Source organism: Filicampus tigris, chromosome 5 (genome assembly GCF_054856515.1).
Source record: "Filicampus tigris isolate MCC_2025a chromosome 5, RoL_Ftig_1.0, whole genome shotgun sequence".
Taxonomy (NCBI): Eukaryota; Metazoa; Chordata; class Actinopteri; order Syngnathiformes; family Syngnathidae; genus Filicampus; species Filicampus tigris.
In genome coordinates this window covers 24,103,303-24,121,036 of record NC_141221.1, presented here as the reverse complement: position 1 = coordinate 24,121,036, position 17,734 = coordinate 24,103,303, and the positions used below count along the sequence as shown (strand labels likewise).

Sequence of the window (17,734 nt, the reverse complement as noted above, 5' to 3'; positions counted from 1 at the left end):
TTGTCTAGAGCTGCAAAAACTTATAAATCCATGTATTTGCCAACAGCACAAAAAAAGACTGTGTATCTTTGCACATACAGCATTTTAGAAAGGGTATTGTATTCATATGAGTGGGAAGGTATAAAATAAAAAAATAAAAAAGTGAGGTGGCAGAGGTCCGGGTGTTGCGCAAGAAATGCGGCCCACTTTAACTTGGAGCCAACATGCCTAAACGGTGAACTCATCGACATGTATGTTCAAACTGAGATAGATTATGTGAATGTTATTTTTTTCTTGAATGTTTTTTGTGGAAAAAAAATTCATAAAACTATCAATGATTTAGTGTACATTATCTTATTTTTTCATTTTCAATTCACTATTCTCTTGCGGGGAAAAACGTATAAAATCACAGAAATTAACTGCTTTAGAATATCTCACATATCAAATTATTATATTTGCCCCACTAAATAAACGATATTCTAATACTAACCAGACAAAGGCGGATGAATTTACCTCACTTTGAAACCGGTTACAACAGGCCCACCTGTTCTGTTGGCTCAACGGTGAACCGCTATGTCCCAACAGTGCGAACGTGTTGTTTAGTCAACAAATGGTCAACTTAAGGTTTTAGCCAATGACAAAACATGAGTTTTTGGAAGAACGCAAGCTCTTGGAGAGGGGAAAACAGCCCTTTTGTTTCTGAGAGAGCTCAGATTGTCATGCGGATGCCAGTCGACTACCCATGGATGACAATTAGGCAATTATTGGAAAACATGGTGGTCGGAATGCTGACTAAGCCTTTGTATTTCTGTTGCTTTTCCCAGAAAAAGGCTTTTGTTTGCCGGGTCTTTGACCTGGTCGGTTCGGGACAGACTCATGTTCTTCTTCTGTTTGAATGATAATCAGCCCCTGATGTACTACGATGACTACGCTATATTGCCGCACGAGAGATTAATACAATTAACTTGTTTATTAAAGTATATTCAGTTCTTTTTTTCTCACTTATGAGTAGTATATCATGTTAGTATCTAATTCCTCTTACAAACACTGCGTAACAGGTTCAGCAGAGATAAACTGTTGTTCCAGTAAATAACTACCATTTGCTTTTGCTTTACACATTACAATTAAACCAGAAAGGCGGTGCATACGTAATTCTGACTGTCTCAATTATGCAGTAAACAGATTCAGATTCAAACAGTCACACACAAAAAAAACATCCTCCAAAATGCATCATTGCAATTAAGAGCATCAATGATATTCTTGTACAACAAATATTTGACAAGAAAGGGACATTTACAGCATTTGACAATGTGGTAACATGTTCCTTTTCATTCTACCAACTTGTATTGGCTATAAATGTATTTCTACATTTCTATTTATAGCTAGGCTATAAATAGAAATGTAAAAAAAAAATACATATTCTCAAAATGTTTTGGGGGTGGGACACAACACAAATCCAATCCAATTTTGGCGCCTTTCTTTTCCAATAAAGGGAACATGTAACTGACTTAACATACATACATACATACATACATATATATATATATATATATATATAGTTTTCTTTTTTATAAAATAACTACAATGCAAACTTTAACAGTATAAAAAATAACAACTGTTTCAGAACAAAAGTCAAGAGAGTCAAACCAAAAAAAGCAGCAATGTAACGAAAATACAAATAATGTCAGCATGACAACTAAAATACATCTCATTGCAAATTGTTTGGAAAATAAAGTCAGTAGTTCAAATAGTGTAAACAAAACAATGTCAAAACCTTTAACAGTAGAAAAAAAAAATACTTCTACTACAACTGTTTCAGAACAAAAGTCAAGCGAGTCAAACCAAAAAATGCAGCAATGTAACGAAAGTACAAATATGTCATAATATATACAGTGTATATATATATATATATATATATATATATATACAGTTAAAAAAAAAAAATATATATATATACAGTATATATATATTGTCAAGTTGACAACTATAATACCTTCCATTGCACAAATAGAGTAAACAATACGATGTAAAAACCTTTAACACTATAAAAAATAAAATACTTGTACTACAACAACTATTGTTGATTTTTTGGGGGCTGAAAAGCCTCTGCCAGAGTACGTTGTCTCTGTGTCCGCGGGGGTGTTCTGGCTTGGGGATCTCCCCCTTCCTCCTCCTCCCTCAACTTTGCTTTCAGCTCGTTGCTCTTTGTAGGGTGAGCTTTTTTCATATGTTTGTGGAAATTCGTGGTGTTACCACAATAGCGGAGCACTTTATTACACAAAGCACACTTGGCACTGTCCTTTTCTGTTGTTGTAAAAAAAAGTCCACACCGCGCTCCGCTTCCTGTTTGGCTCTGCCATTGCTTTAGGTCCCGGCCGCTCTCTCTCTCCCGTTGCCCTCTCTGCCAGGGAGGGGCTAAATGTGTGCCTGAGTCACTCACTCAGGCAGGGACTCAGGCCTTGTCTACACGTAGCCGGGGTTTTTTAACAACCGTATACCCGTAGACCCGGAAAGAGAAAACGAAATGTCAACAGGAGTATCAAAACAAGTGTCATCAGTGTCATCATTACTCTCAACTGTACGATAAAGCAATAATGGATAGACATCATTCAATTTGGACGTCGTAGGTGCAATAGCTGTAGTGATCAACCGGTTGAGCGGTGCTCTAAGACAAGGAATACAACAACACCCACAGCAACAAAAACCAGGACAGAGGAAACCAAGTCCTTATATTTACCAAATGTTCTTTCCCACCACTCCGCCCAAAGAGACATCTCCACACCAGAGTGCTCCTTCATCTTGTGGTTGAGAACGCGGAGGCCATCGACGGCCCTGGTGAGGGACCCCTCCGGGGCCGTGTTGTTAGGTGTGAATGTACAACGCTGGTCGCCAAACATGGCGCATACCCGACCCTTTTCCGCCAGGAGCGTGTCAACCGCTACGCGGTTCTGGAACGTCATGAGAGAGGTGGCTGCCAATTGTTCTTTGAGAGCAAGAAATCCTGCTTCAGTATAGTTACCCAGTTTCTGTACATTGTAGTGGAGGTAGTTGATCCTGTCAACATTTTCATTCGGCGTGATCCAAATAAAAATGGACTCCCAACCAGCTGCAATCTGATCAACCAATTTATACTCATCTGGTACACCTCGAGGTACGCCAATAGCATCAATATAGGTCGGATCTCCATCCCTCCGGGAAGCACTGCGCCAACCCCTAAAGAAATTGTCTTTAGCTGCCCTCTGGATATCCTCTGCAGTAGATGGAAAAATAGTAACAGGTAAGAGCAATGACACAAGTGCACAAACTTCTGAAGCATTTCTCATTGCGTCATATAATTGTTTACCAACGCACCACCACCACACGTCATTGCCAGGTGGCGTCGATCGACCCCAAATGTGGGCCTGCACCGGTGAGATTCACACAGGAAAAGTTATTTTTTGCGACTATTGCAGACAAGATAGGTTTATCCCACACAGCCTTTGCCGGCGGATAAATTGAATCCCAGGAAATGCAAGTGTAAATTGGATTTGTTTTGGTCATAACTTCCATAAGGCAATTGTGATCTATTTTCGCAGGTATGATACGCAATAACGGTCTCGGTTCTAGACACGTAACGCAACTAAAATTGACTCGACTTGCAGCGTTTTCTACCAATAACATTCAAGAAAAAGAAGAGTGTTGACATTGAGACTTTTTACGCTGGGGCAGACGTGTATTATCGGGGGCGGGGCCGAGGCAGAGGTAGAGGAATTGGCAGAGGCCGTGGCACAGGAGAAGCAATTTGGACAGGGGAAGTAAGTTGCTGGTGCTGTGGCGAAAAAGGTCACATTTCCCGTGACTGTCCTAAAAATGCTTTGAATAAGGCATGACTAGGCCAGCCTGCTTCCCAACATGACAAAACGTATGAAAATGATGAACTTGATGACATTGAACAATATGTTGGTTTGGATTTACAGGACATACTGGCATTTGATAGAATAAAACCAGAAATTCAGCTAATAGTAAATGGAAACCCAATGACATTCCTGTGTGACACAGGCGCATGCAAAACAGTATGCAATGAGAACATTCCCGGCTCCAGGTTGTCCGGGGCTAAAGTGTTTGTGAGAAACGCACAAGGTCGACTGTCCACTGTCAGTGAAACAGACCCCGTGTGGGTACGAGACCCACATGGAAAATCATGTAAAATGCCATTGTTGGTAGTGCCGGAATGTCCTGTGAATTTGTTGGAAAGAGATGACTTGTTGAAATTGGGTCTAGCTTTGATTCCCTTTCCCGAGGGGAATCTTGTAGTAAAAAGGAGGAGGGAGTTGCAGGCTGGACAGCTCCCTGTACTTCAGGGAGGCCGTCCGTCTTTCTACTACTACACGTTAGATTTACCAAACAACCCACCTGCAACTCAGAGTGACATCCTATTAAAGGTGAGCCGTGATTGGTCGTTACCTGAGCCCTGAGCAGATGTCATTTTCAGTCGACAGAAGTGACAAAATGGCCGTTTGGATTTTGCTGCTTAACTCATATTCCACAAACTCAATGTTAATGAGAATGCCATATTTAGACTGGTGAATGCACATTATAGAATTTGAATATTTGGGGGTTGAATTCCCTTTTAAATGTTGATCCTTGGGGTATTTTGACAAAAGCATGTCAACAAACATCTGAAAACATTTTTTATGTGTGTGTGTGGGGGGGGATACGGTTGGTATTATGTCATCTTTAACACTCTAATTTGAATGAGGCAGTTTGTCAACAGAAAATATTAGTATTGACTGGAAAATAGCAAAAACAATACTTTTTGTTGTTGTTGTTGTTGTTGTTGTTGTTGTTGTGCATAATAATGGCTGCTTTTAACTTCTTGCATTGCAGAGTCATTACAGGAAACTGCCAGTAGTGAAAAGATCAACCAGCACCTTCTTAAATAGGTGGAACCGGTTTGCCTGGGCAGGTGCTGTTAGCTGGGTGGAACACGGAATGACGTCAGTGACAGTTTGTACAGTTACAGTGGCTGCTGTAATGAATGTCAGAGATTCAACAAGACAAAGCTGGGAGAGACAACAGAACCTGGTGTTGGATCATTTTTCAATTTGAATCAAATTCACTACAGGGTGAAAACATGTACCACTTTGTGTGGTTTTCACTTATAAAGAAACATGCTACTAAACTGCAAAAGAAAAAGAAACCTGTAATAGCAATGGATGGTTTACACCAGTGGTGGGCAAAGTGAGGCCCAGAGGCCAGGTACTTATATGGCAGATATTTGAGACTTTATGCAAAATCGATGATCGGTTGTAATGTCATAATTTGCTGATTGATCAATGACATCATTGATCGGAATAAGACATGAACAGCGAACACAATCTCATTTGCTCCAGGGATGTTCTGTGCTGCAATCCTTAAAGTGAAAGTCAAACCAAAAATGTTCTTTTCAATAATATGTTCTATGCGGCTCCACCAGTCTAAACATGTCTTTCCCGTTGATATTATGTTTCTGGAATATGAGTTTAGCAGTAAAATCCACTCATTTTCAGCCATCTCAGACCATTCTGTCACTTCTGTCGACTGAAAATGACATCACAACTGCACAGGGCCTGTAAGGTCCAAACACGGCTCACCTGTTTTCTGACGCTGATTAACTGATGTCAGGCATAAGCTACTAAATACCAATAGTGTAACGTTACAACCTACAGAAAGGGGAAAACAAACAATATTGATCATTTCCTTGATTAGGGACCACATATTGTACACTAAACTGGACCGCGCTGCTTATTTTCTTCTCCGAACAGCGAGCGAACACATGCAACCGGTGTCAGTCAGTGACAAATTAAGCAAACCTGACACCTGGCACAAAGGAATGAAGTTTGAAGTGAGAGGGAAAAAAAACACAACCAGGAAGTTCAGCAAGGGGAAGTGTACTATTCTCTTCTGTTGTAATTATCCTGGTGAAGAATAAAAGATTGTACAATGTCAACAGTGTCAACTTCGAAGAAAGTCTAGCGGTTGTATTTGGTGAAAACTGCACTTTTTGCCACAAGATGGACTATGACCCGGTAAGGAATGTTCAATAAGTTCTCCGGTTAACAAATTGGCTTTTGTGCGTTGACGTCATATGTAATTTGGTGTTGAGAAATACAGTCAATTGTATTTGCCATTTGTTGTTGAATGGTTTGTTAAAAACTAATTAGAAAGGTCAGTTCTCTAAATTCACATTCCAGAGAAAGCTTAAAATACCCAAACCCATATTTTTCCAAGAATATGTTCTATGCAAGACCACTGCTTGAAACAAGGTATTCTGATAAATATTGCGTTTGTGGAATAAGAGTTAATCCACCTGTTATTAGCCATCTCTGGGGGCGGCCATTTTGTCACGTGCTTCGACTGAAAATTGCATCACAACTGCTCAGGGCTCTGGTAACGACCAATCATGGCTGACCTGTTTTCTGAAGCTGAGCCGTGATTGGTCGTTACCTGAGCCCTGAGCAGTTGTGATGTCATTTTCAGTGGATAGAAGTGACAAAATGGCCGCCCCCGCAGTTGGCTGAAAACGGGTGGATTTTGCTTTTTAACTCATATTCCAAAAACTCAATATTTATCAGAATGCCTTGCTTCAACTAGTGGGCCTGCTGAGAACATATTCTTGAAAAAAATGTGTTTGGGTTCATTTCCACTTTGACAAAATGACTCCGCTAACCCTCCTGTTGAACGTCGTCCCTTCATTTCCTTGTCAAGAACCAAGCCATTTTAAACTCACACTAAATTCGTGTTCTGGGCTAGTGTAAGTATTATATACAGGGTATATGTTTCATTTGTTATCTTCATGTATGACATCTGCGGTTTTCATTAGTTTGTCGTTTTGACCGAATTGTTTGTACTCCGTCCTGTACCTGTGCATACGTAGTAGTTAGGCCTCAGGACACTTCTCTACCAACCATTTCTATCAGTTAAACTTAACATTAGTTCGGTCGTATGATATTAACTGAATTGTTTAAAGACAATTATTACGTAGCTTCCAAGGGGTCACTTTGTCATTGTTTTGTTTTCTTAAATTTGGCCAATGGGGATCATTATGGAACCAAGTGATTGACATCAATTTATAGACTAACAGATCATTTTGAGTGAATTGTAGTAAGTTACCAATGCACCTTGGGTACGCTTTTGAGGCCATATTTGAAAGAAACTGTCATTACAGTTGCCAACTGGAGCAGAATCAATTTATGGGCATTTTACTAAAGTTTGCCGGTCCGTCATTCGTTATCTGTCAGCAGCCTAGGTACCGGTCAGTCATCCGTCAATCCGTCTATTTTTCAAGCCGAACCAAACTGTTATCGACTGGCGGTAACTCCGTCAAGTTATTTTAAGCGCACTTCCGTCACTAAACATCAAAGATCCGCCAGTCCGTCAACCGTCAATCTCGAAAAAAAGGTCCAGCAGATGAAAAATCCATCCATCCATCTATCCATGATCAGAACCATTTTTATTAAAATGGTAAATGGAGTGCACTATGTACTGTACATCATAATATGTTGGCTTGCTGCTTAAGCAACTCTACACTTACAAGTTTAACTTAAGTTCAAGTTTTGCTTACCTTAACCCATTAAAGCCTAAAGCGCCTGGCTCAACAGCTCCCCAAAACCTAAGGCCGTCTTTGAAATTACCCTTAAAAACCTTGAAGTTTTCCCAGAAATTCAACACCTACAAAATAATTAATATCTCAGCCCCTGTAGCAGACAGAAACAGAAGAATTTGAGAGCTTAGGCAGGTGGCTTTCACACAGGCCCAAGTTTATTCATCTTTACTGTTTCAATCGAAGATGTAAAAATAAAGTGTCAGTGCAAGAGAAGCACTATTTTTACTGTAAAAATATCGAGTGGTAATTACCATCCTCTATTCGGTTACAAAGACGTCGATATTGTCATTTTCTACAAACATACATCTTAACCATATATCACGTTCAACTGATTCTACTGGTTCAAAGTCCACAAGCGTGTCGTCTATGTCACTGCGGTTACTCATTTCAGAGCTCCGGCAATCGACGGCGTCCGCCATTAAGACTCGAAAAAATTCCGGAACGTCCTCCGCGGCACCGTCACGTGTATATTCTGATGCATTTCATTGGTGAAGAGACAGAGAATTGGATAAAAAAAAGAAAATGACATATACGCTCTCCAGGCTTTTAAGGATAGAAAGACGCAACAACGCTCCCGGCCGGCTCTAGTGGTAGAAACACGGTTATGCACTCCCGGCCTTAATGGGTTAACCGGAATCCTGTGTCATAGGTACAATCCTAGTGGATTAAAATGTTTCCTAGACCTTTTGCAAAGTGAAATAAATTACAATAAAATAATGTTTTTTTCTTTAAATGCATCTTCTTTTTCTTCCTCTTCTTCTTCTTCTATTTCATCTTCTACTTCTTCTTTTTTTAGGTGTTAGCAAACAACTAATCCTACTTTTTCCTGAAATAAAAATAGAAATGTAAAACTTCACTCACAAGAACTTCTCTGTAAAACTGTATTCGTATTCAAAGCAACTTTATAACTATTTAGTCGTCCCGAGGAACTAATGATTCTCTCTTTGGTGCATACCACCACCTGCTGTACATATACAGTCAATGCAGTCTGGGTCGCGTTTCCATCTCTCTTCAGCTCATTCAGATGTTGAATGTGAGTGTCCTGTGGTTCCACAAACAGTATGTGCCATCCGTTTTGTTGTGTTGCCTTTTGCAGGCTATGAGGAATGCGTTTTGGATGGGTGGATGTTCACATGCACTGTGCAATGAAAAAAAGGTGTCCAATTGCAAACACTGACAAATTAAAACAAAATAACGACATTTTGGGCATTTGCTTTATCCGTATAATCAAGTTTGTAAAGCGCTTGTCCTCATAAGGGTCGACTCGTGAGTGATCTGGAGTTTATCAATGTTGCTATTATGCTCATGCACCATCTATGTATATTTAGCATGGCCGTTATAAATTACACCCAAAAGTTAGTGATACTTGTATTGCAGGATGAATTTAAAATGTCCTATCACTTTTACAGAACCTAATTTGACACTCTTTAAGATTTTGAATGCACATGTCCAACTGTTCAATGTTTTTTTTTTTTTTCATAATTTTCTGTTCTCTAGCAAGGAGCTCAGTCGATATGTACAACAAGGTGACAAGATTCATGAATTGACCAATACATTTCCTTGTTCAATTACAACTGGTATTTAAACAATCCTCTTCATCATTCTATTGGCATTTTGATATGAGCTCAAGATGGCAATAAACAATTGATCGATCAAACCTATCCAACACAGGATATAGGATTCAAACAGGATATTCTCACAAGGAAGTGGCTACTGATCTTAGGCTATGTTCACATTGCTGATCAATTCCAATTAGTTTTTTCCCCGGTATGCGACATGTATCCGTTTTGTTTTTGTTTTTTTGTCATTCAGTGTGAATATGAGAATTACGATTTTTTTTTTGTTTTGTTTTTTTTACAAATACGACCTGAGACTCTTACATATGTGGATATAAATCGGATATTTATGTGATGCGTCTGTAGTATAAATGCTCATCCGCACACGTCCGATCTATATGTCATCAAAAGCCCAATATGCACTCCGCGAAGGTGGGGGAAAGTGCTTGGCAGGGTGTCTACTGACAATAATCGTCCGTGAATCTAGTCAAGTCACGTCAAGTCAAATTTATTTATGTAGCCCTAAATCACAACAAAGTGGCTTCACATGCCCATAGTTGAATTTGCATTGTTTTGACTAACAGTGTTGACTTAACATTTGACCTTAATTTAATCCCACTTTGAACATGAAACATAAAGTTCACATTTGTGGTGCTATCACCACGGTTGGTTGGCTGGAGTTGAGTGTAAAGTCAATTGGGGGAAAAAAAATACGATGGCAAATGATGAGGGGGTGAAAAGAGTAAATTATGAGGTGCCTTCATTAAGTTTTGAGACTATTTTCGTAGGGACACTTTTTTCCCTCAGACAAGCACTAAACTCTAGTCCCCTTCAAAGCACTCCCCTCCATCTGCAATGCACTTGTTATATCATTCCAACAATTTCTGGAAGTCCTCCGATGTGAACGTGTCCATGTATGACCCTCGTCACAGCCTCTTTCATCTCCTCAATTGTCTCCAAACAACTGCTTCTGAGGTTTTCCTTTAGCTTGGTGAAGAAACAAAAGTCACAAGGAACAAGGTCTGGACTGAAGGGAAGGTGAGGAACTGTCTTGATATCCATTCTCGGTCAAATAGTTGGAAACACGGATGGACTTGTGGTTTGAAGAGGCCTTTTGCCTTGGGACAAACTTATCTCCTGCAGATGCTCAATTCATCGTGAATAATTGTGTGCACAGTTCCCACACTGACTTCAAACTGTTTACTTATTGTCTCTATTGACATTCAACAGTCCTTATCCATAAAAGTATGAATTTTCTCCACCCGCTCTGGTGTTCGGACTTCCCTCCCCCTCCCACACATCTCATCGTCTCTCATAGTTCTCTGCCACCCTTCAAATTTTTGTTCCAACAGAACACGGATGGTTTGCACATTCAAGTTACTCCAGGAGCAGTCTGAAGCAGTTCATAAGTCAGCATAACGTTCTTTCCGAACTTAATGCAAAATTGTTGTTTTTTGCATGATTTAGTATAGGGTTGTCCCGATCGCGTTTTTTTCAGGTCCGAGTCTGAGTCTTTTGATTCTGAGATTTATGATCTGCCGATACCCCGGCCCGATACCGATTCGAGTTCCGATCCAATACCTCGGCAATGCATTCAGAAAAAGGGTGTGCATGCGATTTTTCATGCATCACCATGTATATGTTGTTATATATTTATATTTTACAGACCATTCCAACAAATCAGTCCCACTTTATTTTTGTAATACTCAAAATAAACTCCAAGTTCTATATTTATTTTCCCTTTTGTTTTTGAGCACAAAATTGAACATACTGAACAACTCCATGTGCATTGGTTGGTGGAATGGACTTACAAGGTGTAAGTCAAATAAACTTACAAAGCAAACGAAATATGCTTACACAATCGAGTGGCACGATTCTGATGATGGTCCCTGTCAAATCGCTATGCCAAAAAGTAATAAAAATGAATATGATTAACCGGCCAAAACTGTGAAAATGGACAAAAAAAAAATGGGTGCGGTAGATGCAAGCTTATGAGCTGGGAAATGCCAGAGCTGGACATTCCACCTATGTGACGGACTGGTCCGTCTATCTGCCTATGACGGACAGCCATTTTGTACCTTAAAAAAATAAATAGATTAAGCATAGTCGGAAGCCCATTTTCTCCGTCTGTCATCGTCTATGAGGCTTCAATGGCCGCGGCGAGGTTTCCGTTTCCTGTTGCCCATGGCTGAGGTTTCTGGGTCCTAATAGGAGACGCATTTAGTCCAGCCACGGTGAGGCCTCCATGCCACGGTGAGTCTTTCGTTACAAATATCGCTCAGTTGGGAGGGGGCGTTGGTTCGTGAGTGGACGTTTGTTGAAGTTTGTAGACTGAAACGCAAACGGAAGCCCGTTTAAAATGATGGGCGGACCGGCCTATACTGTACATTATTACCATTTGTTCCGGCCGGACAAAAAGGCGGTTAGACGGATGGCGGGAGGGTACCCCAGCTGCAGGCGGAAGGCAATAAATGGACTGGTCAATTTTTATAAAATGCCGACCTCTGGTAACAACCAATCGCGGCTCACCTGTTTTCTGAAGCTGAGCCATGATTTGGCATTACCTGAGCCCTGAGCAACTGTGATGTCATTTTCAGGTGACAGCAAGTGACAAAATGGCCGCCCCTTGGGATGGACAATAATGGGTGGACTTTACTACTTCAGTAACTCATAATCCACAAATGGGGTGTTTTGACTAGTGGGCCTGCATAGAACATATTCTTGTGAAGAACATTTTTGGGATGATTTACTCAAAACATGATGGGCCAATTTGAATTCGACATGAAGTCGTTCATTAATTTGAGTTTTTGAACTTGTCTTTTTTTGTGCTTAGGAGGAAGGAGGTGAGGTTTTAACACCAGAGGCACCGACTAAAAGGGAGTCTTTAAAGAATGAATTAGATGGCGTGATAACCATAATGACGGAAAATGTGGACCGACTTGTGGCCCGAGGGGAGAAACTGGATGATCTCATGGGCAAGTCGAAGGATCTGCAAGATGGGGTCAGTCTTTTTTATGTTTATTTAAGAAATAAATGTGATTTTCTTTGTGGACTGTGCATTCACCAACAAAGAAGCCAGTGACATCAGTGTGCTTATGGGTGTGTTCATCCACAATGATGTCCCTCCCCTATTTTGGTGACAGTGTCACAGCATGAGACGTTTGTTGAGCTGATGCTGTCCTTGTTAAAGTTATTCTGTAGAATTAAGAGATATTCCCAAGTAAACATGCACCAAATTCAAAACAGGAGACAAAGAACACAACCAGAGTCAGAACTTGCCTTTTGCAAAAGGGGAGACAGTCGCTTTCACCGCACCAAGGTCATCCAACGTTCTGTTTCCCTTCTGCTCCTTTTATTACAGAATGGTGGTGTGTGCGTGTGCGTGTGTGGGGGTGTGCGTGAGTGTGTGTGTGCGTGCGTGTGTGTGTGTGTGTGTGTGTGTGCGCGCGCAATGGGCATGGCAGTACTTTTTGTTTTGCTTTTGTTTCTGTAAGTACTAATAATCAAGAGCTTTAAATAATTACTGTTTTGCCAAAGGCGAAGAGGTGAAAAAAAACTGAGAATCATAGAAGACAATGAAAACTAATCGTTCAAACGTAAGATGGAGCCCAACGTTAGTGTTGGACCCTAATGCTCCAAACTCACTGCACTAATTGGCCATTTCAAAACAGGTGTCTCTCATTCACAGCAGAGGAAGAAGCGCAGGGACGCTTAAAGGGACATTTGATTGGGCTGAACGTCAACACTTATATAATAGATCTGTATGAGAAAATTATGCCTAAAATAATCTGTAGTGATTTGTCATCTTTTTTGTCATAACTGAAGCTGCAAATTGGCACGCCCACTTTTGGTGTTTTTTTTGTTTTTTTTCCGCCATCTCAAGATGTTTACGTCATCACGGGGAAGCAAACGTTATCCGTGTTGTTCCTTATTTTGGTTTGTCACGTTCTGTTGTCACCTAGAGTCTGAAAGTGATTAATTGCCACTAAAATTCATTTGCACATAACTACTCTTGTCCTTTTCAAACTGTGAAAATACAAAAGCGGGCGGCGCAGTATTTAGTTTTTATTAACATCAAATGTGAGCTCCTGTTCCCCACACCCTTTAGAATAGCAAATTCCATTTACTGTATACAATTAGGGACCACCCTAAGACATAAAATAAAGAGAGAGGAGGCGGAGGGGCTGATCAGAATGTTGCGAGGAATTGTTATGGTACAGTTCCCTGTGCTCTCCTCGCGAGCAAAAACACAATATGTTGAGTGTCTTCTCTCCTCATTGTGTGCGTTTTCTACTATTGTCTCATTTGGTGTGAACCTGACAGCTCCTTTGAGGAACAAAACACCTCCACAAAATCAAAAATATTGTGCTCATCGTTTTTTTCTTTCCTTTACCGGTTAGAGTGGACAATACCAGGAATGTGCATATGAATTTTAGTGACAATTGATCGCAGTTTTCGGACATTTAATGATGCAAACGTTTTGTTATTTTCCCATAGGCAGCCAAGCAGCCATGGCTGTTGGCTCGCGATAGCTCCCGCGGCTGGTCGAGGCAGAATTAGCTTTCGATTGCTAACAGTCAAAGTTAGCAGAAGGAGAGCGTCTTCTTACCGTCAATACATGAGAGTTCGTGTCTCGGACGAGCTGCCCGCTCGAGTAGAAGTTAGCTCCACGCCGCTACCAGTCAGCCAGTGAGTAGTTCCGTGTTTGCTACAGAGGAGGTCTTGTTGCGGCGAACGCTATAATTCTGTCCAGCCCGAGATACAGCGGCGTCGCCGTGCGAGTGGGCCGGCCCGTGTGCGTCAATTTCGGATAAATGCAAGCCCCGGAGGTTGGCTTGTCGAAATGTCAAAGTTGGACTCAGATTCAAGGACTTCCAGCGAGGCCGTCCCTGAAGCCAAATATGGCCATTTAACGCAATTCATTTTCGGAGGCGGCGCAGGGGTGGACCTCTGAGAAAAAGTAAGTCAAGCTAACACTTTAAATGTAATCTATAACAACCTATGAGCAATTCAGCTAACGAAAAAGCTTCTTGGAACGCAATGTGTTTGAGTATCTTGGTGACATATGGCATAAAACGACGTATGTGACCTGAAGTGCGCCTCAGCTGCATGTAGGCTGCTCATTTCTTGCTCTTTTTGGTCACACATGGAAAGGCTAATCGTTTTGTGATGTTTTCAGAGGTTGAAGTAGGCCTAAGTAGAGATGTCCACATGTATTGGGGCCGATTGATCCCTGTTATTTTGACAATTTTAGCGACGTTATTTACAATGACTTTGAATGACAAAATGTAATCGCTCCCCGTCGTGACGTCACACAAGGCATGAAGGGAGGGGCAGGGGGTGTGGTCAGATTGCTCATTTCTCGTAGGCGTTTCTGAACACGTTAGTTTTGTACTGATTTCTCCAAAACAAATTGATAAAAGTTCAAATGCAAGCAATTATCATTTTCCTGAAAAATATATAACCTGAGCTTGTTATTGAAAAATACACCGTCTCGGCTCTCTGATCTCTTTAATATTCAGCTCATAGCTCTTTAGGTGGCCATCTTAAGTTGCTTCCTGCCTCTGTTTGGATTTTAAATTAGTTGAATGTTGAACTGTTTAATACATGATGTTAATTTGATATTTAATAAGTTAAGATGGAAAATATTCAGTAATGTTAAAATCAAAGATATTATGTAATTGATTAACTACTTTGTTTAGTCACGATTTCAATATACATTCTGTGGCATTTCTTAGGTGATACATTTTGTTTAGACTGAGACACACATTCCAAGAGGTCCAATTAACACTATAAGATTCCTATTTAATTTCTTTAATTTCTTCAAGGGAGTCAATCTGCAAAACTGCAGAACTACAAACGTTCAATAAATGTTTGAAAAGCTGAGTTGGCCTCGTGTCCTACGTTCTTCCTGTCCATGAAGCTGGACCAGCATTACACATGGAAAAGCTTGACAGTTACAGCAAGCAATGTTTCTATATGATAACATACAATTATTCCATCAGTCCTCTCCCCTTTGTCCAGGCTAAGCGCTTCAAACTAACGTCTCCCCAATTGGTTCGCTCCTACTGGTGGAAGAACGTCAAGCTCGTTGTGGTCATCGTGGTGATCGTCCTCATCATCGTGCTCATCATTATCCTCCTGGCCACTGGTGTCATCCCCGTCAGTGCCCCTGTGCCGCCGATTGTCGAACCCACGCCCGCCCCATGATAACATACATGAAGTCATTGTACATACAGATATAATTTCATCATTGGGCACATTCCTGTTGCACGGTTACAAATTGATAGGACAGGTTTAGCAAATTGCTGTCTGTTGAAATGTTTGTTTTTTTAATCCAAATCTTACAGCGACTTTCAGGTTTGATGTGATTGTTTTTTCATGATTTGGCGTTAGTAACTTTATTGACTGATCATCTTATTTAACCCTTTCGCACAGAACTGGGCATTCCGTCTGTGACGGACAGGTCCGTCTATCCGCCTATGATGGACGTCCATTTTGCTGATGGTTGAGGAATGACGGGAAAAAATTAAAATATTGGGAAGCCAATGTATTTAATCCGTCTGTAGTCCATCTTTTAGTCCATTTTATGTGGCGAGGCTGCAATGGCTGCGGCGAGGAACAATAATGAGTTGCTGTTGCTTGGGGGACAGATTTGAGTGAGGGACCAGGCTGTGAACAGGCTTCCATGGCGCAGAGTCACTGTGAGTCACTCTTACTGTTCAAATATCGGCTAGCGCTATTGAAGTGTTCAGTCGGAAGCCCGTTTAAAATCAGGCGAACCGGCCTATAGGCGGGTACAATTTTTTTTCCCCACAACAAAGAAAGTGAACTTACCCACGCTGCAGATAGATGACGAATAACGGATGCTCAATTTATATTAAAATGCCCAGCTCTGCTTTCGCATATGTCAATGTATGGTGGAGGCGGTTGAATAGGTTTAACACACAAATTGTTCAGGCCTGAATGAGCATCACACATTATGTGTTGAAATATCAATGGGGAGTGCTTTTCAACTTGCTGAATTTTACTGCAGGGCACCGTGAAGAAAGGCTGACATTTACGTTTGTCCAAAAGGTTACAATTTAGTGGTTTTGAAGCCAGACAATTGACAATTTGTGTCTCAAAAATACAGAGTACATGTTCTTATTGACAAAACTAGCTCCTCTGGTAGGTCAAAGGCATGACGTGCCAATTTATACTATTGGGAATATCACATACTGTCTCAGTTTTCTTCTTTTCTGCAGACATCTAGACATCTACAGTTTATTCAAATAGTTGAAGTGGGAAATGAAAAAAAAACGGAGAAAACTCCCCATCCTTGGGAAGTTGCATTCTATTTGCATTCACACACCTAGAATGGTTCTTGAAAAAGAAGTGATGTGGCCACACGGCCAGCAAGCTCACAGGGTGATTTGAATTGAAATCCGTTGAGCGACAGCACAATAATAAAATCGGGGGGGGTAATGAAAACATCTGGACACACATGAATTGAATGCCTGTTTATTAGCGTTCACACACAAGTGGATTTAATGTAAATGCGTGTCTTTCAGCAGTTCATCCAAGAGACTGCTGCACTTATTGTACTTCCTTATACTGAATGTAATACTAAGAGTTTTACAGTAAGTACATTCCGGGAATTCAATATGATCCATATATGTCATCACAAAGCTGCTCTTTGTATAAACTCATATCCCCACTGTGTTTGAACGTTTGAATATTGTTCCTTTCAGTCAGAGACGGTTTTATTTTTCTTCTTTTATTGCTTTTTAACCTGGCCTGTATCGGCACACTCATGAGTCGTGGGAAACTCATCTTTTGGCCCTTCAAGCTGAAAGAGATCCTTTTCACCCCACCATCATGCACTGTGATAATAAAACAGGTTTAACCCAAACCATAATACACTCATGCAGTGGATAATGTTCATGTCAAAGTGTCCACTGAATGCCAAGTTTATGATTGCCCACAGTGCTATTTTTTTTCTGTTGATACAAGCTGAGATTCTACTTTTTGTTCCATACATAGACAGGAGATACTTATAAAAAAAAAAGAATGCACACCCCTGTTATTGCCAGGTTTTGGGTGATCGAAAAAAAATACACCAAGACAAGGATCATTTTAAAATCTTTTCAGCCTTATTGGTACCCAGAACATACAACTCAATTTGGTAAGAAAGAACGAAAGGAGGAAAGAACATACAACTCAATTTAGTAAGAAAGAAAGAAAGATGTGACCCTTTAGCACAAAACCGATCTCTTGGGTCAAATTTAAGAAATTGAAGCATATACATTTTGTGAAGGGCCATTACGCTTTCCATTGACGTATTGATTGTCATTTTATATTTGGTGAAGATTTGTCGCTTTTAAGATCAAGAATTAAGTAGCTGCAAAATGGCGAAATTCTGTGTTGCTGAAATGTACTCCTTAGCAATGCATAATTGCACTTGCCAGAAATAAATTAAATTAATACCACTCATTGTCCATAGCATAACCTTAATAAACGACATTTTCATACAGGTAAGATATCCCAACAGGAACTTGTATACAATTGATATTTTCATTTCATTTTTCAAATG

At 40.5% G+C, this 17,734-nt stretch overlaps 1 protein-coding gene across 1 annotated transcript; it reads left to right on the top strand.

The window, feature by feature from the left end:
• The first annotated feature begins 5,886 nt into the window (after positions 1–5,886).
• LOC147147845 (vesicle-associated membrane protein 8-like) lies at positions 5,887–16,960 on the top strand. The gene is made up of 3 exons (XM_086031068.1): positions 5,887–6,026; positions 11,993–12,160; positions 15,184–16,960. The coding sequence occupies exons 1-3, from the start codon at positions 6,012–6,014 to the stop codon at positions 15,367–15,369; spliced, it is 369 nt and encodes a 122-aa protein (XP_085887194.1). The 5' UTR covers positions 5,887–6,011; the 3' UTR covers positions 15,370–16,960.
• Positions 16,961–17,734: the final 774 nt, after the last annotated feature.